Source organism: Cynocephalus volans, chromosome 16 (genome assembly GCF_027409185.1).
Source record: "Cynocephalus volans isolate mCynVol1 chromosome 16, mCynVol1.pri, whole genome shotgun sequence".
NCBI lineage: Eukaryota > Metazoa > Chordata > Mammalia > Dermoptera > Cynocephalidae > Cynocephalus > Cynocephalus volans.
This window is the reverse complement of record NC_084475.1, coordinates 69,203,802-69,220,446: the sequence shown is the minus strand read 5'-3', so window position 1 is coordinate 69,220,446 and position 16,645 is coordinate 69,203,802. Positions and strand designations below refer to the sequence as shown.

General features: G+C 39.0%; 1 protein-coding gene across 1 annotated transcript in view; it reads right to left on the bottom strand.

Annotated features, from left to right (window-relative positions):
• The window catches only part of TEK (TEK receptor tyrosine kinase), a 98,657-nt gene that overhangs the window by 39,747 nt on the left and 42,265 nt on the right, over nucleotides 1–16,645 (bottom strand). Inside the window, exons 3-6 of the mRNA XM_063080628.1 lie at nucleotides 11,966–12,076; nucleotides 10,842–10,994; nucleotides 6,430–6,561; nucleotides 5,815–5,955 (exon numbers count right to left, since the gene is read on the bottom strand). Of these exons, the coding sequence (XP_062936698.1) occupies nucleotides 5,815–5,955; nucleotides 6,430–6,561; nucleotides 10,842–10,994; nucleotides 11,966–12,076 (537 nt within the window). The remainder of the gene's footprint in view (nucleotides 1–5,814; nucleotides 5,956–6,429; nucleotides 6,562–10,841; nucleotides 10,995–11,965; nucleotides 12,077–16,645) is intronic.

Below are 16,645 nucleotides of genomic sequence, written 5' to 3'. Positions count from 1 at the left end.
AGATAAAACTATATTTAGGAAACAACTAACTGAAAACACTGAAGAGAGAGATGGGGGAAAAAACAGAGACCAGCTATGATGAACCAGATGTTGGAAATAGTTATCAAAGTTGCTTTCAATCTCTTCTCTGCTATGTTCAGTCAGGTAAAAGAAAATATGTTACAACAAATGAAAAAATGAGAAACTTCAGCAGAAAAATGGAAACTATAAAAAATAACCAAAAAGAAAGTCTGGAACTGAAAAATACAATACTGTATCTGAAATAAAAATATCACTGTATGGACTTAGCAGCAGAATGAAGATGACAAAAGAAGAAATAATGAAGTTCAAGCTAGATCAATAGATATTCAATCTGAAGAACTGAAATAGGGAAAAGTTTGGGAGAAAATGATTAGAGCCTCAGGGACTTATGAAAAGGTCTTGCACACATGTAATTGGTTCAAGGAAACAGAAAGGAGAAAATGGTAGAAAAAATATCTGAAGAAATAATGACTTAAATTCCCCCAATTTATTGAAATTTACACATTCAATAGTTCAGTAAACCCCAAGCAGAATAAAGATAATTATGCCGAGGCACACTGTGGTTAAACTGCTGAAAACTAAAAATCAAGAGAATTTAAAATATTATTTTTAAGGCTGTTTCCAATTTTTACTTTATAGCAGAGTATTTCAGCTCTTTTTCAATGTGCAGACTGTGCTGTTGTACTTTAATAAGCTCCTGTGAAGGCAGGTAGAACTATTCTTTTCCCTTTGGGGCTTGCTGAACCCCTGGGACAGCTCTTAGAATTTGGTAGATGATGAATAGATTCTGTTGACTGGTTGTCATTATTTTGGTCAACTGTAACATTACTGGAAGCCATTTTACCAAAACTGATACAAAAGCTTGCTCTTTGAGGCTCCAATGATTTGTTTCAATTACGCAGTTTATTCACCAAGCCAAGATGTAGTTTTTATTTTTAGTATCAATCACGATAACAAATTTATAGATTCACTGCAATCCCTATTAAAATTCCAATGGAATTTTTCATTGAAATAGGAAAAAAAAATCCTAAAATTTATAAGACCTGAAAGACCTAGGAAAAAACATAGGGAAAAAGCTTCTCAAATTAGTATGGATACAGAATAGTAAAAGCAATATTAAGCAAGAACAAAGATAGAGGCATCACACTATGTGATTTTAAAATATACTGCAAAGCTACAGTGATCAAAACAGTGTGGTACCAGCAGTAAAAACAGACATATAGACCAATGGGAGAACAGAGAGCCCAGAAATAAATTCACACATTTACTGGCAATTGATTCAACAAAGTGCCAAAAACACACAATGGGGAAAGGATAATCTCTTCAATAAATAGTGCCAGGAAAACTGCATAACCATAGGCAGAAAAATGAAATCTCATTCTACACCATGTACAAAAGTCAACTCAAAATGGATTAAAGACTTTAATGGAAGACCTGAACGATCTAGAAGAAAACAGAGAAAAGTTTCTTGAATTAGTCTGGGCAATAATTTTTCAGCTATCACCCAAAAAACATAGGTAACAAAAGCAAAAACAGACAAACCGGATTATATCAAACTAAAAAGGTTTTGCACACCAAAGAAAACAATCAGCAGAATGAAGACAACTCACAGAACAGGAGAAAATATTTGCAAACCATACATCTGATAAGGGGTTAATATCCAAAATAAATAAGCAACTAAACAACTCAATAGTAAGAAAACAACCTGATTAAGAAATGGGCAGAGAACCTGGATATTTCTCAAAAGGAGACATGCACATAGCCAATAGATATTTGAACAAATGCTCAAATCACTAATTATCAGGGAAATGAAAATTAAAACCACAATGAGATATCACTTCACATGTTAGAATGGCTATTACCAAAAGGAAAAAAAATAAGTATTGGTGAGGATGTATAGAAAAACAAACACGTACATTGTTGGCGGGAATGTAAATTGGTACTAATTATGGAAAACAATATGGAGGTTCCTCAGAAAAATAAAAATAGAACTACCATATGTATGATCTAGCAACTCCACTTCTCAGTATATATCCAAAAGAAATGAAATCAGTACTGCACTCCCATGTTCATTGCAGCATTACTCACAATAGTCAAGATATATAGAATCACCCTAAGTATCCACCAATGGATGAATGGATAAAGAAAACATGATACACACACACACACACACACACACGCACACGCACTCACTCAAACAATGGAATATTATTTAGCCTTAGAAAAAGAAGGAAATCCTGTCATTTGCAACAACAGGTATAAAATTGAAGGACATTATTTTAAGAAAAAGAAGCCAGGCATAGAAACACAGATACTGCATAATCTCTCTTATATGTGGAATCTAAAAAAGTTGAATTCATAGAAGTAGGGTAGAATAGTGGTTGTCAGAGGCTGTGGGGTGGGGAACAGACAGATGGAAGTCAATGAGTACAAAGTTTCTGTTAGGCAGGATAAATAAGTTCCGGAGATCTAATATACAGCATGGTTACTATAAGTGAATAATACTGTATTATAGACTTAAAATTTGCTAAGAGATTAGATCTTAAGTATTCTCACCACAAAAATAAAAGGTAATCATGTGAGGTGATGAATACATTAATTGATAGTGGTAATCAATTCACAATGTACATGTATATCAAAACATCAGGTTCTTCACCTTAAATATATACAATTTTTGTCAATTATACCTCAATAAAACTGGGGGAAAATTTTTTTATTAAAACTGCTTTTACTTCTTACTCAAAGCTGGTGGTGGAAAGGTTGAGAACTATTAATAATCATAAAGGAAATTAATGAAATCAAAATTCTGCTGGGAAGGCAGAAAACTTTAAAACATCTTAAGGCCTTGATTATCCAGTTTCTAGTAAACACTGGACCTTTCCTTCTGGCAAAAAGCTCTGAATGACTTTGAATGATCATATATTTGCATAATGGCATGCCTTTGTTCCCTTTATTATCACAACTATTTGCTTCAGGATATCTATTATTGCTGATTTCCTCAGATAGAAACCAGCCCTGATATGTAAAATTTGCCCAATGTACAATCTATTGGTGACTCTCCTAAACTCTAGACTATGAAGGAGATAAAGGCCCTAAGCAGATACTATTGGGAACCTCTCCTTCCTTTCTTATTGGTGTTTGGATGGATGGAAAAGGCTAGTGAGTGCTTGAAGGAGGCTGGGAGAATATTAGAATATTTCCATTTATTTCCATTCACAAAGTCTCAGTGATTTCTTGAGCCAGGGAGGGGATGGGATGTTAATAAAATGTACTCTTACAAATCTGGGCCCAGAGACACATTCACTATGAAGCTGATGAAGTTAATGTTCTAGATTTCTTATCTGTATAAGAAACGTAGGGCTCTTTGTATGCACGTATTTTGAAAATTTGCATAAGATTTTTAAATATTTTTTTTAAAAGAGCAACTGGATCTGCCTCTGCCTGGAGTCACCTTTTACCTAAGGTGCATATTTCAGAGACCAGATGGGATTCCTCCTCCACTGCTATGGCTCCTTCAGTGTTCCATGGGAGTGTTAGGTTCGGTGAGACGGAGAAAAGGTAGATCCAAGTCAGGCGCTATTTCAGCCAAGAAGATTTATTCCACCAGCGTGGAGGAGAGATTGAGTCAGATCATTTCCCGCCCCTGTACAGACTTAAAAGGTTTTATAAGGTTTGTATTAGAGGAAAGTCATTGGTGGTCATTTTTGCCTAAGAATCTGTTTTGCATAAATGCTGGTTTTTCTTGTAAAGCAAGAGGGTCAGGGGTGGAAAGTTGATGAACGTGAGATAAGGAGGGGCAAGGGGGAAGAGGGTGGAAAGTTGATTATCATGGCTGTGCTGATGTTAAGCTGGCCATGAGGCTTAAAAGGGAGAAGACACAGCTAGAGGAACTTGGGTGAGGTGCTGCAGGTAGCTGAAGCTGAATTTTGTGAAACCCCCCTCTTTGCCCTCTTCCTCCAAGCCTGTAGAGCTGTGCTGTCCAGTATGGTAGCCACCAGCCACATGTGCCACTGAGCCCTTAAAATACGGCTAGTCCACACTGAGATTTCAAAGACTTAGCATGAGTAAAGAATGTAAGATAATTCGTCAATACTTTTTTCCTGTTAATTACATGTCGAAATGATAATATTTTTGACATATTGGATTAAATAACATATTAAAATTATTTCACCTATTTCTTTGTAATAGGTGACTATTAGAAAATTTTAATTTATATGTGTGAATGGCTTCTATTTCTATTTAACTTCTGTGCCCTACAGCATTGGTATCAAGTTGCTGGGGACCCCATTGCAGCTCTCATTAGGGTCAGATACGTAAAAAGCTGACTTTGTCAGGTAAACACTGGAAAGACATTGAGTTTTGGCTAATTCGCCACATTAACATTCATGATGAAGGGTCTGGCATATTTGGCTGCAGGTTTATGTTAAGCTGCTGTGTGGCAGCAGACATTAAACGCACACCATTGAGCCTCGTCAAACAGTAAAGCGCACTTTAGAAAGCACAAAGAAACTTGTTGGGTAGAAGTTAGTACTACTTGAGTAAGGTACACAGCAGATAAGATCTTAACTCCTTCAATTCTCAAACCCTAAATCCTGTCTGGATCTGACCTAAAAGCTCAGATTTTTATGACCCACTGGAAAAAATAAATCTTCTATGGTCTTCCTACACAAAGTGTGGTCTGAAAACCATCAGCATCAGAACTACTTGTGAGCTTGTTAGAAATACAGAACCTCAGGCCTCAGTTTGGACCTACCAAATCAGAATCTGTGTTTTAATAAGATCCCCAGGTGATATGTATGGAAAACACTTTCTATGAAGTCCAGAGTCCTATTGTGAAAATATACAGAGGGTCTCCAACTTACAATGATTGGACTTATGATTTTTTGACTTTATGATGATGTGAAAGCAGCACACATTCCATGCAGTACCCATACAACCATTCTGGTTTTCACTTTCAGTACCGTATTCAATAAATTACATGAGATATTCAACACTGTATTATAAAACAGGCTTTGTGTTAGATGTGTTCTGAGCATGTTTAAGGTAGGCTAAGGCTAAGCAGTGATGTTTGGTAGGCTAGGTATATTAAATACACTTTCAACTTACGATGGCTCTATCAGGACATAACCCCATGGCAAGTTGAGGCACATCTGTAGTTAACTTTGGATGATAACATCTGTGATTCAAAACCCTGCAGCCCAAACACAATTTGTGGTAAGGTGCGTGCTTAGGTAAGGTAACTGCATGCCAGTAAGGATCTAGCTTTCACATCTTGGGCATGAGGGGTGACAAAAAGCTTTGTATCTCATGAAAATTCATAACCAATAAAAAAAAAAAGATTTTACCCTAAAAAAGCCTCTCAATTTAAGCAATGATAAAAGGATGTTCAGCATAATTTGGTTAATGATAACAAATATTGGAAATTTTGGAGGGATGGTTAAATAACTAGATATATCTATTGTATGGCACATTATGTATCTCCGAAAAATGGTGCTAGGAAGAATATTTATTGATATAGAAAAATGTGTGTGACACATTAAGCAAAGAAAGCTGTTTATAAAATAGTATACACAGTATAATACTATTTTGGAGGAAAAAAACCAAAGTGTATTTGTGCATAAAAAACCAGATTGGAAATAAATGCACCAAAATGAAAAAAAAAAAGCAAAAAACCAAAAACCCTGTAGCCCAGCAATGGGTACTTGACTGAGCAGTCCAAGTATATCCTACAACTGGATCTCCTTTGCATACCTGCTAGAACTCTTTCTGGTTAGGGGTGTGATCTGTACATACCTTCATTGCACTGCAGACCCTTCCAGCCCGTGGCACAGGAACACCCATAGGGGTCTGGGAGACAGAACACGTAAGACTTGCATCCCTCTGGTCCACTACACCTTTCTTTACAAGTTCTGCCAAATGTGTGCAGTTCACAAGCTTTGGGAGGGAAAAAGGCTGATTCAGGGTCAAATATACAACTCCTTCAAATGCATAATTCTTTTTTTAAAGGGTCTCTCCTAGACTAGTGAACGTGGACAATAGTATAATTTTAGCTGTGGCATAGGCAGGATGAACATGCCCTTATGGCTTATTTTACAAATAATGAAACTGCCCCAAAAAGAGGATATCAGTCTTACCACTCAGTTATGTAGGTTGTGCACTGCACAAACCTAGAGGGTGACATTTATATCACAGATGTCATAAATTTGTATATTTATTATAACTTTCCAGTGGTTAGCAATAAAGAACTTTTAGGGAAAGTCATCTTTTTCTAACTCACACAAAGCTACCATAAGGCTTAACACAGGCCGTTTTGCTTCCATCCCCATCTGTGTCCAGATCTAAAGTTCTAGATCCAGCCATGGTGGCTTTTTAAAGTCACAGCTTTCTCATCAAGTACTCTTGACTTACCCTTCTCACATGTCCTTCCCATAAATCCAGGAGGGCAAATGCATTCTCCAGTATCTTCATGGCAGACTCCATTGTTCATACAGGCAGTACAGAGACGGTTACATTCAGGTCCCCACTTCTGAGCTTCACATCCTTTTGTTAAGAAAACAATGTTGGGGTGAGTAGAGTACAGTCACTCAACAAACCTCTGTTCAGCTGCTACTGTCATTCTAGAGGATACTGGTAAATGGAGATAAAATCCAGCCTCTGCCCTCTAAAAAGCTAATAATCTAATATGGGACACAGACATGTAAACAGAAAACAATGATAGAAACAAAGACAAGAAGTATCTAATCCTGTCTTGGGGATGGAAGAGGGCGTAAAGGAAGGCTTCCTGGAGGAGGTGGTATGTGAGCTGAATCTGTACAACCACATAAGTAGCAAGAAGATAAACCAGTGGAGTGTGTTCCAGGTAAAGGCAAGGTGTGGGAAGAGAGCACAGATGTTCAGGGAGCTGCAGGTATGGTCAGAGACAGGAGCAGTGGTTTTCAAAATGTAGGTCCCTGACCTCGGGCCCCAACACCTAGGAATCTGCTAGAACTGCAAACCTCAGACTCCCTACTGAGCGACAACCTCCTGAGAATGAGAAACTTTGAAGTGATCTAGTAATCTATGCTTAACAAGCCCTCCAGGGGATTCTGAAGCATGCTAGAGTTTGACAATGTCTGGCCTAGAGTATGTAGAGGAGGGATACAGCCAGAAAGGGAAGCAAGAGTGAGCAGCATCCACCTATTTTTCAGCTGGAAAACATGTAAGAAGTGAAACAAGACACACAAGACCTAAAGTACAAGCAGAGTAAAACCCATCTGGATTCCTATCTCCTGGCTACTTCTCTCCACTGTTTGGTGATTTTAGATTGCTAATTAGGTCCAAGGATACCTTCTCATATTTAAAATAAAAAAAATTTAAAAAACCCAAAAAAACCCAAGGGGATTGCGATGACTCTTTGCAGTCAGGAATTTAGTTTCATTTCTCATCTGAAGGGAACTAGTGTCTTTGTCAGTCACAGGGGTAAGCTTGGACCTGTGCCTACAGCTGATGGAACCTTACAATTTCTCTGGCAAGAACTTCTGGTTATCAGTATTTTCTCTAAAACAATCAGAAAGACTGTCAACACAGACCATTTCTTACAGTCTTCCACTTTAATAGATAAAGCTACAAAATGTCTAAAAGCTAATATTTACATTCCTCAGTACTGTATATAAAGGGAAAAGGCTCTGCACAATTAGTCATTTCTTGAGAGCCAGACCCAGGTTATTCACACATGTTGAAAACTAACACTGGCAGACAATGTAGATGAAAATGGGCTTCCTGTTACATTTAACTGTGTCCTCAGTCCTGAACCTACCTGTAGACCTACCCCAGCTTCACTTCCAATCTTGGGAAGGAAGAAAGAATAAGGCTCTAGGGGAATATAGGGGTGATCTCGGGATGGAGAAATCAGAATCAGGAGATGAGTTTGTTCTTAAGCAACAGGTATGCAATCAGGCACCCATCATTTTCTACAAAAGCCTTGTGAGTTTGTATTTTAAGAAAGCATATGTTCATGGCATACAGAGAGAAATTCTATATTATGAGAAATCTTTTGTTAGGGAATGAATTTATACTGAAAAGAAATCCTATAAATATAACCGCTGTGATTTTTAATATGAAATCTTTAAGCACTGACCATTTCTAGGCTTCAGCTCATCCTGGAGAGAGATCCCACAGTTTGAGAAATGGACAAATGCTATTTGTACCTCATTTCTTACTAAACATCAAAGAGCTCATACGGAGGAAAAATATTTTTAAATGGAATGATTAAGATGATTTTACATGTCAGCAGTGCTTCTCAAATGCTTTCATAAAATACTTCTAACAGCAAAGAGGAATGAACATGTACTGCTGGCAATCTGAAAAGAGACAATTTGAAAATCAGAAAGTGTTTGAAGTCTTACTTTACCTTAAAAGTAGGTGAATTTTAAATTCTAGTTTGTACTAAGTCATGTTTGTTTTGACATCTAAATTTTTTTAAAAAATGATTTAAGCCTTTTACCACTGTGATGTTGTAATATAATAAGAAATACACGTTTGGTCTTTGTCCCTGGCTCCTGGCACACAGCTCCTAGCACCCTTGAAATCTCCAGGGTGATGAGTGCTTTTTGTATACTAATGGGATGACTGGTGGCTGGGGGCCCCTAGACAGCTTCAGGATGGGGGCTGATCACCAGAAAGACCAAGGAATAATTAGAGGGTGGGACATTCAACCTGACCTACCAATCTCCAGGGAAGGGCTAAGAGCTGAAGGTTGATTGAGCACCGATGGCCAATGATTAAATCAATTATGCTTATGTAATGAAGCCTCCATAAAAATCCAAAATGACAGGCTTCAGAGCGCTTCCTGATGGCTGAACATGTGGAGGTTCCTGAAGGGCGGTGCTGCCCAAAGAGTACATGGAAGCTCTGCACCCCTTCCCCATGCCTTGCCTTATACATCTCTTCCATCTGGCTGTTCATCTGAATCCTTTGTAATATCCTTTAGAACAAACCAGTAAATGTTTGTTCCTGAGCTCTGTGAGCTGTCCTAGCAAATTCACAGAAGGAGCACAGGTCACAACCTGGAGCTTGCAACTGGCATCTGAAGTAGGGGCAGTCTTGTGGGGCTGGGCCTTAATCTGTAGGCTCTGATGCCATGTCCAGGTAGATAAAGTCCAAATTAGGTTAAATTGTAGGACACTCAGCTGATGTTCACTGGAGAATTGCTTGGTGTGGGGGGAAAAAAGCTCACACGTCTAGTGTCAGAAGTGTTATCTTGAGTGAGAGTAGGGAGAAGGAAAAAACCTTGGTTTTTCCTATCTCAAACAACTATATATCGATATCTGATGTTTCTGATGTTCCTAGAAAATGTATCCCCTTTATCCCAGATTCTGAGTACTTGTGGTACTCCTGATGTTATATCAAACTAGAGAGAAACTATCTAAATAAAATAAATGCAAATTGCTTCTTTGCCATTTGGACAATCCTGTGTAGCAGAATAAAAAAGGGTGTCCCCTGCTTCTCCCAAGTCAACAGAAACTTCACAGAGAGAGAACTATGAAGCAAGCTATTGGAAGCTAAATATTGCAGTTTTGCTATTGTCGTAAGTTATATATTTTTAAAAGATTGGTCTTGCAAAAAGCCTGCCCTGCTATTTAATAGGAGAGAAGTCAAGCATAGTAGTCATCCAGGAGGAAACAGGTCCTGGGTACATGGGCAGATTCCTCTTGATTCAAGCTCAAATAGTCCTGCCAATAAAATATATTACTATATTTTATACTCATAGAGGTGGCCTAGCATGGGGTATAAACTAGATGAACCATACTTATCATACTTCTATTGTCATATTGGAATATCTATTTATCTAATTACATATGCACCTGCTCTGATTGGAAGTTACCCAAGAGACAAGGATTTATCTTAATATCCTCTATTCTCAACACCAACACAATGCTTGACACAGAGTTATGATAAACACGTTTTGTTGGGTGAACGAATGAACATAATGCAAAGAAAAATAATCAGTTTTCATGAATTAGAGACACTAATCATTAAGGGAATGACAGAACAGCCTAAGTATTTACATCTGAAGCCCTGAATGGTTAATATCACAAATATCTGGCATAGCTGGGGAAAATCAAGGCAATTTTTTTACTTTCTATAGATCAATTTCCTGTAAAAATTACCAGTAATGGTTACATCCATTTGATAGTTATAACGGGGAGAAAAAAAGTTTTCACTATTTATCAAACCTGGATTTTTCAAACCTGAAAATAAAAATCACATTTGAGGGTTAAATGATCTGGAAAGTGTGGGATTTACAGAAGACTTCATATATAACTCCATGTTAGTCCAACCCAGGCGACCCGACTCATCCCCCTGTAGCACACGCTCTTCAGGAAGACTGTCCTGCTCGCTGCGGTTCTCCCTGTCCTCACTGTGAGGATAACGCTGCTATACAAATGTGAGCTCCTAGTGCCTATAATATAGTATGTGGCTCCACCCTTGTCTATAGCTCATTGGTCTAGGCAGGTATATATCTGATATATGTTAGGACAATCTGAATCTTTATCCTGGGAATTCAAAATCTGTAAGTATAGGAAATATTGCTGAAGCTAAGTTATGGTAATAGCAGTATCCTGGAGAGAAAGTTGAACCCACCCAAACCCCCTACCACTGAGCTGCAGATCTTCCCTAGGGTCTATTGTTTCTGGAACTTCTTTGCCAGCTTTTCCACCAATTTCCTAAGAGTTCTTAGTATTCTTCCAACCAATCCCTGGTTTTTACTTAAGTAGCCAGAGTCAGTGGCTGTTACTTGCAACTGCACCATCACAGATGGTGGCCTTTCAATCACTTACTCCGGACTATCAGCCTGGTGAAGGCCGAGGTGAAGAGGTTTCCTCCTATGTACCTGGCCGAGTACACTCCAGCATCCTGGGGCTGAGCATGAGGCAGGTATACTTCTAAAATATCAGGCACTTCATGCCGGGGCACAGAATGGATGAAGGAACCTGGTAAGAGAGAAGAGTGGAAAACAACATGTCACACCCAAACATTCCTGTTTCCTTGTCTAGCCCCTCCACTTAATCCCAGCTTTCAATGACCTGATGGATGTGGGAGAAAAATGGAAAGACTGAACTATTCAATGCTCTCCCAATAGTGGAGAAAGGCATGGTGATAGAGCAGACAGGTTAGCCTATGAGATCTACCACCAAACCCATGAAGATGGGGGTAGTCTAAGATCATATTTTCCACAGGGAGAGGTGAACACAGGGAGGCAGACAGTGCTGGGTGGGAAATGCCAGGTAACCCTGTCAACTAACCAATGAGATGCCCAGAATCACCCCTCTAATCTATCCTAGCCACCCACAGAATTCAGAATGGTCCCCTTCAGTATTCTAGCTGGATCAGACAACTGCCATCAGGTGGTGCCAAACCATAACTAGGACCTAGACAGATTTGGATTATACAGTTGGACCTCCAGAACGGCTGGCAATTGGCTTCCCAGATTCACTGTGGTCGTTTCCTTAACCTTGCAATGAAACAGCCTCGCAATGAAACAACCTCACAATCAAATACCTCACATTTAACATGAATTTGGGGCCCCACTTATCACATTATGATGGAGTTTTATTGTATATACATATACCATGTATATTCATGAACTCATATGTATACATGAAGGGTCTACAAAAGTTCATGGAAAGATCTGCATTATCTTTTAATTCAATTTTCCATGAACCTTTTGAAGTACACTTGTAAATCCATATATATATGAATCCCTACTTTAATTTACTTGATTAAGTAACCAAACATATTGTCTAAGGGGGCTTCTGTCACAGACAGCATTTGACGGGCTATATCATGTCAGCTTTACTTCAAACCCCTGCCTTAGACTGCAATAGGGTAACGATCCAGTATGTCATGTGCCATCTGATGTCTCTCACCGTGGTTCTGGAGAGGAAGTAAAGCACGTACTTACCGTTTTTGTAAATCACCGCATCTTCTTCTTTAATCAACACCTTTCTGAAAGATATGTTCACTTTTTCTCCTCTGTCCACGGTCACGGTTAAAGAAGCTGGCAGGAAGGAAGCTTTTAAAAGGAAGAGAGAAAACAAATACCAAAAATGAGGCCACACATTTTCTCCAGGAGCAACTGAATTTTGAGCTTCAGAAGAGGCTGGCACTTGCTAGGAGTCAGCTAGTTTTTATGATATGAAAAGCAATGGTGGCTAATGGGTTTTAACCTTTCTTAAGGTTATATACCTTTTAAGAATCTGATGAAAGGAATGGCCACTTCCTCTGTAAAAATGTGAATATATGCACACAATATGCATATGCACAATTTTTCCGTGCAACGGTGGGGAAGTGAGGATGTTGTGATTAGCACCTATTATCAAACTAAGTCCTGATATTAACTATAACCTATATTAACTATGAATCTGCCATCATTCTCCAATCCCTAGCAAGTTTCCTGAAAGTGAAAAAGCATATGAGTTTCCCAAAGTAGAAAAGAAAAGAACATTTGCCAAGTGGCTTTTCCCTTTGTCCTTTTGTGTCATTATTGTTGTTGCTCCAGATAATTCCAATTGCTTTAGAATGCCCCAAGCATCTCTTGAATGGCACAAGCACAATGCTGTATTTGTCATTAATGGAGTAAATATTGGAATATTGAAGAATAAAGACAAGGATGGAATCCAATATCTTGCCTTCTATGCTTTAATTATATTTGGACAAACTGAGATAGTTGTGGGATTGGAAAGTACTGGAAGAAAACTAGAGAAGTTATCCTGTATTTGATTTATCAAATCATAAGCCAATTGACTGAAAACTTCCGTCTCTGTGTCAGGCCTGGAATATAACATTGTCTCACTCCCTTGGTTTATTGGACAAGATATGTGAATAAAATCTTCTAACAGTCTTCCAGCCACAACATTTTCTAAATCCCTTCAATTTATACCATAATCTGCAAAGAGCCACACTGTGCAGAATAATGGGGGGTTAACTTTAGACCTTTTCAAGTTAAGCCAATGTTAAAAATGCAAGTATCAGCACTAAAAGAAGAAAAACAGTGCATATAACTTTCCTTAACATCGAGGGCAGGAGAGAATGAAGTAAACAAAAGATGTAAAATGAGGGAAAAAGGCCAAAAGTCATGACATGGAAAACAGAAGAAGATGGCAGAGGTCATGCCAAATACATGTTGAGAGAGAAGATCTTGGAATTAATTAAGATCGGGAAATCTCAGATTTTAGAATTTTATTTCTAAAATACATACATAACTACGTGCTCTTTTCATGAACTGTACATGAAACATAATGACACATAAGACTGTGAATAAGGGGATAGAAAAATATATACTAAACTAATACTAACTATAAGAAGCTGGTATTGCAACATTTATAAAGAAAAGCATTTATTCTAAAGACAAAAAAAATTTTTAGGGATATCATCACATCTTCACATGATGATAAAAAGGAACTGCCCACCATCTAACAAAATCTTGTTAGATTTTATTCATACATAATGTTCAATTCTGAACTTGTACATGTACCTAACAACAAAGCTTCAAAACTTATGACACAAAACTAACAGAATCAAAGGAAGAAACTGACAAATCTACAAGCACAGTGAAAACTTTCAGAAACTGATTAAATTAAGAATTACAAGGAAAAATATGACTTGAATAACGTGATTAAACATCTGTTGAATGTTCAAGGAACCCTGTGCCCAGTTATCTGAATACATGCTATTTTCAAGCATGTTCCCTCCCTAATCCACAAAGTACATCTCTGTGAAAAACAAATTCTTTGACCAGAATGCACTTAAATTAGCAATCACGAGCAAAACACCCTGTACCCAAAGGTATGAATTCCTATAGAGCGTCAGCTCAGGACCACACCCTGAGGAGGGGAGATGCTCCTTTGAGGACCTTGTGGTAAACCAGCTGGTCACTGCGCCTTCATTCTCACCTCGTCTGCGGATTTCTGATGTGTGGCTTGAGAAAGACGGATCAGATGCTGTGTGCACCACTGGATTAGACAGCTGCCCCGTGAGAGCAGAAGATGCCTCTGAACCCTGCTCAGAAGGACCCAGGCTTCAGGATTGTCTGCTGGTTTCCTAGGCAGTAGACTGTGCCTGCTCACCCAGGCATGGGGCCTTGCCAGGACTCCCCTGCATGGCCAGGCCTGTGAATGCTTTTGGTGCAGACAATGACCTGGGGCAAACTCAGAGGGAGCCTGGCATAGATCAAAAGGTACTGTGAGTGCTGGAATCAGAGAGTCCTGGGCCTGATCCACCCTCTGCCACTTACTGGACCTTTTTGAGTGAGTTACTTCACTTCTGCAAATCTCAGTTTCCTCACCTGTAATTCAGAAGTAATACTGTCCGCCTTCAAAGATTGTTAGGAATATTAAACAATGTAAGCTAAGCCCCAAGGTGCTTAGAAGAGGTTAATGTTCTTCCCAAATACAAATAAATGGCAACACTGCTGTGCTGACATTTGTAACACGGAGTGACTAGCAGCTTTCTCAACAACGCCGAAATGGACCACACATTCAGGGAAGGCAGGGAACTGGTTGGTGGGGAGGGGGCGCTTTATGGGGCTGCTTCTCACACTGACACGGTGCTTCGTTTAGACACCCCAGCGTGTGCAGCCCTCATTCTCTGTGACATGCCTCTGGGCTCCTGTGAGAATTTTTCTGACCATTTAATGCTGTTGTTCCTTTCTATGTGGTTTGTTTATATTTTCTGCTCCTTTGTGTGAAGATTGTTTAGCTGACCATGGGACTTCTCTCTCAGTATTATATTCTGAAAAGGAACCAATATTCCCCAGTCGGTTCAACTCCAGTGTAGCTTTCCCCTTCCCCACCTCCCCACCCCATGGCTCTTTATGATTTCAGACTTTGTACCTTTTAATCTCCCTGTTTTCTTAGCGGTATGTCACACCAGAGCTCCTCTGCTGTCCAGCCTGTTATTTCCTGAATTAATGTCTCTAGGCTGATTGTTCCCTGCTGAGTACTAATAAGGGAAGTACAATCTTCATGTTCTACCTCAGTCTTCCTGATGACATAGGAAGGAGCCTGGCTTGTATTCGGTACACATATGTTGATGGCATGTGACTTCACTGGATCATAGAAGCAATAAGCAGCGGCTAATAGTGCCTACTATGGAACAAGCACTGTCCTAAACATTTTACACAAGTTTAATTTTCATAATATCCCTATGAGATAGGTACTGCAATTATTATTTCACAGATGAGAAAATTAAGGTACAGAGAGTTTAAGTAACCTATCCAAGATCACATAGCAAGTAATTGGGTGAGCCAGAATTTGAACCAGGGAAACTGGCTCCCGGCACTCAAAGATTATGTAATATATTTTGTAAAGGCTTTAAAGTCCAACCACCTTATTTTATAAGTGAGATTGCTGAGGCCTAGGCTGGAAGATGATTTGCTTAAGATTATTTGGATGGGCTAATTAATGAACACAACTAATAACACAATTCACTTATTTCTGAAAAGCTGGAGAAAAATGTAGATGGTAGTGGAAATCGGAAACAAAGATTTTTCTCATGGTGAAAAACAATTGAGCTAAATTTCAGTTGTCTCCTTTACATTCAATGATAGATAGGTACTAAGGGTGAAAATGTAGTTTTATATCCATTATTATTTTGTACAACTTTCATAACAACCCTGTGAAGACAGTAAATCCAGTCTACTGATGTGGGAGAGAGAGGTAAAGACAACTAAGTCTTTTACCCAAGGCCTCCTAACAGTGCATAAGTGTGAAAGTTGAGACAAACTCAAGGCCTACACATTCGTTCCACAACACCAGCTCTCTGGATGTACCATTCTCCAGGCCCACATTGTCAGCTCTCATCTCCAGCCACTCTGAACTATATTCATTCCCTCAAACAGGCCTCGTGATCACTCACATCCAAGCCGTGAGTTTCCTCCCTTCTTTTCTACTCCTCTTCTCTTGTGCTTCACCAGCTCCCACTCATTCATTCTGTCTCCACTCAGCTGTCTCCAGGGGCCTTACACAACCCCTGGAATGCAAGGTACGTGCTCTCATCTCATAGCTATGCTCCAAATACCCTGCACTTCCTCATTACAGCCCATCCAGAGTGTATCTCCCCTACGAGACTGAGTGTTCCAGGAAGGCAGGATCATATCTGTCTTGAAAGGCAGAGTAGGTGGTTGGAGCAGGCAACTGGGGTCAGGCCTGAGTTCACCTTCCCAGCTCCAGATCTGGCTAGTGAATGCACCTAAGTCACAATAGCTATAAAGCTCATCTATTCCTGGGATCTTAATAATCCTCTCCAGATGTACATTTGCTAAAGACTAGATAGTTATGTACATAAAGTTGCTAGGAGAATGTCAGGCATGTAATAAGTAGTCAGGAAATTTTAACATCATTGAATCCCCAACATGTGGCAAAAACAGAGACTCAAGAATAATTGTGGAATAAAAGAATAAATGATCTGATTTCAAATTCTTCTATTTTCTTTATGCTGTTAACATGTTCATTTGTGTTATTTAGACATAAATGGCTCCCTTCTATCAACTTCACAAATTGTGTTTGGGAAGTTTGATATTCTTAATGTAAAGCAATTTCTCAAATGAAAATAGTAAGGAAAAAAACCTGTTTCTTCTGATGGA